The following is a 6,309-nucleotide window of genomic DNA, read 5'->3' as shown; positions in this document are numbered from 1 at the left end:
CTACATTGTTTACTTGCATTGCTTAATCCTCTACTCATTTTTCTACTTAAGTGTTTACATTTTTTCATGACACATAAGAGCTTCTTAATATAATATATTCAGGATATTAATCCTGTCTCTCCCAGGTATGTTGAACTTTATCACTTACCTTTTACTTTTGTTTTTGTTGGTTTGGCTCAAATTTTTACCTCTTTATACAGTCAAAGCAATCTTTTCCTTTATGGTTCCTTCTCTGATACAGAGGTCTTAATGTCTCCATTTAAAAGATTAACTCATCTCCCCTTTGGGCCCCTACGACAAAAATCCCTCATCTAAATGAAAGCAATAGCACCTTCCTAACAGGCTCTCTGTGAACACTGAGATAACTTATATTAATGCGCTTTACAAACAGTGAAGTAACATATAAATGTTGATTATTAGCGGCTCTCAATACATGCAGTTATTAACACCATATGATGCCCGTTGGTCCACAGAGTTTATAATTTACTATATGCAGGTCACTCGAGCAGATGTACTCGGAGATGAAAAAGTCTGAAAGATCAGATGAACTGTAGGAGACAGGCATCATGACGCAGACGTGCCTTTCACATCGCTCGGCAGGTTCAGGAATACAGAACAGTCATGAGAAAGGCCCCGATGACGAGGCTCTTACCTTACTCTTCCCCCTCGTCCAGCTCGGTTTCTTTGTGCACCACCACCCTCGTGACCGACATGTCGGGGTGCTGCTCCCTGGCTTCCCTGATGGCCTGGGCCAGCGCCTGCGGCGTCAGGAGAGAGCACTGTGAGTAGAGGAAGAGACTCTTTCTCGGGATGGCTATACACGAGCACAACCATCACCTGGGATCCATCCCTCCTCCTGCCAAGACAGTTTCACTGCTTTATTTGAGGAAGCAGGAGATTTGAAATGGGCTCCTTTTTCATTTTAGAGAATGCATCTCATTTCCCCAGATTTCCCATTTCTCTAGTCTACTGCCAAATAATGATACACGTAGGAGAAACACACTGGCTCTGAATCCCACTCAGCCTGGCACGCACTGTGAGACGTGGAGAAAACAGATCTTCTCTGACCTCAGGATTCTCATCTGCAACCTGAGACTTATGCTAAGATTATAAAGATAATGTTAAGGTTCGACGTATGGATTGAAGGAATGATGTAAAGCCTCCAGGGTGGTGTCTGCCCTCCACACTCGAGTGATACTTGCAATTACCCAGTTGCCTCAAAACTCACGATGCAAGAAATCTCTTGCATTCCTATACACTAATGATGAAAAATCTGAAAGAGAAATTAAGGAAACACTCCCATTTACCACTGCAACAAAAAGAATAAAATACCTAGGAATAAACCTACCTAAGGAGACAAAAGACCCGTATGCAGAAAACTATAATGATGAAAGAAGTTAAAGATGATACAAACAGATGGAGAGATATACCATGTTCTCAGATTGGAAGAATCAACATTGTGAAAATGACTATACTACCCAAAGCAATCTACAGATTCAATGCAATCCCTATCAAACTACCACTGGCATTTTTCACAGAAAAAAAAATTTCACAATTTGTATGGAAACACAAAAGACCCCGAATAGCCAAAGCAATCTTGAGAAAGAAAAATGGAGCTGGAGGAATGAGGCTCCCAGACTTCAGACTATACTACAAAGCTACGGTAATCAAGACAGTATGGTATTGGCAGAAAAACAGAAATACAGATCAATGGAACAGGATAGAAAGCCCAGAGATAAACCCATGCACATATGGTCACCTGATTTTTGGTAAAGGAGGCAAGAATACACAACGGAGAAAGGACAACCTCTTCAATAAGTGGTGCTGGGAAAACTGGACAGCTACATGTAAAAGAATGAAATTAGAACACTCCCTAACACCATACACAAAAATAAACTCAAAATGGATTAAAGACCTAAATGTAAGGCCAGACACTACCAAACTCTTCGAGGAAAACATAGGCAGAACACTCTATGACATAAATCACAGCAAAATCCTTTTTGACCCACCTCCTAGAGAAATGGAAATAAAAACAAAAATAAACAAATGGGAGCTAATGAAACTTAAAAGCTTTTGCACAGCAAAGGAAACCATAAACAAGATGAGAAGAAAACCCTCAGAATAGGAGAAAATATTTGCAGATGAAGCAACTGACAAAGGATTTATCTCCAAAATTTACAAGCAGCTCATGCGGCTCAATATCAACAAAACAAACAACCCAATCCAAAACTGGGCAGAAGACCTAAACAGACATTTCTCCAAAGAAGATATACAGACTGCCAACAAACACATGAAAGAATGCCCAACGTCATTAATCATTCGAGAAATGCAAATCAAAACTACAATGATACAATGAGGTATCACTTCACACCAGTCAGAATGGCCATCATCAAAAAATCTACAAACAATAAATGCTGGAGAGGGTGTGGAGAAAAGGGAACCCTCTTGCACTGTTGATGGGAATGTAAACTGATACAGCCACTATGGAGAACAGTATGGAGGTTCCTTAAAAAACTAAAAATAGAACTACCATATGACCAGCAATTCCACTACTGGGCATATACCCTGAGAAAACCATAATTCAAAAAGCGTCATGTACCACAATGTTCACTGCAGCTCTATTTACAATAGCCAGGACACAGAAGCAACCTAAGTGTCCATCCACAGATGAATGGATAAAGAAGATGTGGCACATATATACAATGGAATATTACTCAGCCATGAAAAGAAATGAAATTCAGTTATTTGTAGTGAGGTGGATGGACCTAGAGTCTGTCATCCAGAGTGAAGCAAGTCAGAAAGAGAAAAACAAATACCGTATGCTAACACATATATATATGGAATCTAAACAAAAAGAAAAAAAATGGTCATGAAGAACCTAGGGGCAGGACGGGAATAAAGATTCAGACCTACTAGAGAATGGACTTGAGGACACAGGGAGGGGAAGGGTAAGCTGGGACAAAGTGAGAGAGTGGCATGGACATATATACATTACCAAATGTAAAATCGATAGCTAGTGGGAAGCAGCCGCATAGCACAGGGAGATCAGCTTGGTGCTTTGTGACCACCTAGAGGGGTGGAACAGGATGGGTGGGAGGGAGACGCAAGAGGGAAGAGATACGGGGATATATGTATAGCTGATTCACTTTGTTATAAAGCAGAGACTAACACACCACTGTAAAGCAATTATACTCCAATAAAGATGTTTTAAAAAATAAAATTAAAATAAACAAAATAAAAAAAAAAAAAACCTCACGGTGCAGGACCAGGCTCTGCTCATCTTTGCCCTCTTAGGCTCTCAGTAATTGCTTGAGGAATGTTGCAGGAAAAATATCTGTTAGCTTCTAGGACATAGAACAATTAAAACCACAAGCAACAATGACGACAAACAATCAGTAAAGCTAAAGAAAAGAGAGAGACTAATCTTTTAGATAATAAAATACAGCTCCCTATTTTACAGGTGGAAACAGTGAAGGCAAAAAGGTTAATGGGTCTTCCTCAGGACCATCCTGCCAGGGGGGCTACAGGGCAGGAGAGGGCTGCCCTTCCACTGATTCATGGGCTCTTCCCTGGATGAGGCTGTGAGAAAGCAGACAAGATTTCTCTGAGTTTGATCAGAAAGTAAACTGTATAGGAGGATTATGGCAAAGTGGAAAGATCCTGTTTCTCAGAGGGAAAGATGTTTAAAGAGGTCTCGGGGAAAAAGTAAAAGAAAACCCCACGGAACAACACTCAAAATCTAGGAAAGAACTTGAAAACAAAAAAGAAATCCTACTAGGGGAGAGACTGCTGTATCCCATAAGGAAAACACACATTTGAAAAAAGCAGCACAATTTTCCTACCGCTTTGTCACCTGCCTTTGGGGACAACTGCATTTCCAGTTTGCAATATCATTTCTGTCAGCTGGAATGTTACTGAGCAAAACCCTGAGCCGTATTCCACTAAGAAAGATAAAACTACTCCCAAAAATTATTTTTACGCCAAAAACTTTTCACTCAGAAGCTTGGAAGACACTTGAGGGTACTTAAATTTCCACTGGGGAACAAACTCTGGCAACCTACCTGTGTTAGGACAAGAGAGGATCAGACAGGGGACCAGGCTTCCATTTAAGGATCAGCACAACTGCTTGCCAAATGGGGAGAGCAGGCAGCCCAGTGGGCAGGAGCAGAGTGCGTACCTCATCTCAGAGCAGGACAGCAAGTGCTGCCGTGTACTAACTGCAGTGTGAGTGGGGAAGGAGATCAAGTACATCAGGGAGGCTCTAAGTCTGTGTTCAGAGGCAAGAGAGAGATTGGAACAATCAACACTGTCTACTCCCTGCTGGTTTCTGGAATCCAATTTGAGAAAGGACAGCTCTGATGGGAGCCAACGTGGCTACAGAACAACTTCTCAGCTACTTTGAATTTATGTTCATTACAAAGACCTGCCTACATTAAACCCGTGCATCTGTCAAAGAGGAAACATACATGATACCCAAGGGAAGGTAGCAGGCGTGAAACATGCTTTAATTTGAAAAGTAGGGAAAATGGAAAACTGCTATTATCAACTTCAAACATATTTGAAGTCAGTTTGCCCTTAGTTCCTTTCCTTCCATAACATCGGTACACGTAATTAAATACTGTAAAATGTTAATTTACTGCGGCAACAGCAAAGACTGAGAAAACTATCACATCGCACTGCCAAACTGAGAAGTTATTTTATTAGAAAGAAATACACTTTGCTGTGTTGTTTATGCCTCCCCGGTACGGAGCTGAGAGCCACGACTAGCACTGGGTGAGGAACCTGCAAAGCGAGTTTCTACAGGAGCACACCTCTTTCATCTGCCAGCACAAAAGAGATTCCTTCTTTTCCTACCCTGCTCAGACGAAGGGTTTCCTTCCACTATTAAAATTCTTTTAACGTAGGCAAGGAACTGAAAAGGTGTGAATGACATTAAAGTCACTGCATGATCAACATCAGTTTTTGGCAGGGAACTAATTTCCCTCCTTTACTTTTAAATAGTTCCATCATCTCATTTACAGGCTTTAAGGGGAAGGCAAACTCATCATGAGCTTCTGGTGACAAGCATACCAGAAGCCACAATTACATTTACTCAAAAAAGTTTATGACATCTTATAAACAAACATGAAAAAGGTAAATATCTATTCTCTTCATTTGGATATCTGACCTCAGTTTTGGGTTTTTTTGGTTTTTGTTTTTTTAAGCGTAGTTGATTTACAATGTTGTGTTAGTTTCAGGTGTACAGCAAAGTGATTCAGTTATACATATACATATATATATATATATATTCTTTTTCAGATTCTTTACCCTTATAGGTTATTACAAGATATTGACTATAGTTCCCTGTGCTATACACTAGGTCCTTGTTGTTTACCTATTTTATACATAGTGGTGTGTGCACTTGTTAATCCCAAACTCCCAATTTATCCCTCCCCCCACCCCCTCGCCCCATTTCAGTTTTAAAATGGGCTGAAGGTGTGCGTCCTCACAGCAACAGCTAGAGCTGCAGCGTCATGATTTTCTTCTAATGGGAGAGTTAGGAATTTTGTTACTTTGTGTTATTTGGGAACTTACGTTTCAGACCGTGTTTTTAATATTTGCCGTTCAGAAGCATTACTACCTAGATTTGAGTTTTCAGGAAAAACGGGACAAAAGAATACACATAAAATAAAACCTGCAAGTAACCCCTCAAGGGAAAAAGTGGCATTTGAAACCCTGAAAGGGCCTCGTTTGGTGGAGACAGAGGGCAGACGAAACAAAGGCTGGGAGAGGACCCCGATTTTCACCTTCCATCAGGCCAAAGAATATGGGTTCCTGCCCAGCACACTGTAGAAATTCAATAAATGCTGAGCGAGAGTCCCAGAGGAAAAAAGAGTAAGAATACGGTTTGCTCCAACTTAAGGTCAGAGCAACTCAAAACTGTCCCAGTGAAGAGAAGTAGAATAAATCCTCTATATGGGAAACCAGACGCTTGGTTTCCACACAGGTAATTCATTTTCTAGTGGTGAACAGACACACGTATAGTCATCTACTAGGAAGCTCTATTACTAAGTCAAAATTCAGAGTCAGGGCAACCTTTTAACCTATAATAACTCTCAAGGAATTTTTAAAAATACATTATGAGGGCTTCCCTGGTGGCACAGTGGTTGAGAGTCCGCCTGCCGACGCAGGGGACACGGGTTCGTGCCCCCGTTCGGGAAGATCCCACATGCCACAGAGCGGCTGGGCCCGTGAGCCGTGGCCACTGAGCCTGCACATCCGGAGCCTGTGCTCCGCAACGGGAGAGGCCACAGCAGTGAGAGGCCCGTG

At 41.4% G+C, this 6,309-nt stretch overlaps 1 protein-coding gene across 3 annotated transcripts in view; it reads right to left on the bottom strand.

Annotated features, from left to right (window-relative positions):
- Positions 1–653: 653 nt before the first annotated feature.
- EPB41L2 (erythrocyte membrane protein band 4.1 like 2) overlaps positions 654–6,309 on the bottom strand; it is a 98,875-nt gene continuing 93,219 nt past the window's right edge. For all 3 annotated transcript variants that reach the window (XM_007456547.1, XM_007456545.1, XM_007456546.1), the window contains one exon: positions 654–758. In XM_007456547.1, the coding sequence (XP_007456609.1) occupies positions 654–758 (105 nt within the window). The remainder of the gene's footprint in view (positions 759–6,309) is intronic.

Source organism: Lipotes vexillifer, unplaced genomic scaffold (assembly GCF_000442215.2).
Source record: "Lipotes vexillifer unplaced genomic scaffold, Lipotes_vexillifer_v1.1 scaffold438, whole genome shotgun sequence".
NCBI lineage: Eukaryota > Metazoa > Chordata > Mammalia > Artiodactyla > Lipotidae > Lipotes > Lipotes vexillifer.
The sequence above is the reverse complement of the archived record's forward strand: the minus strand, read 5'-3'. Positions and strand labels throughout refer to the sequence as shown.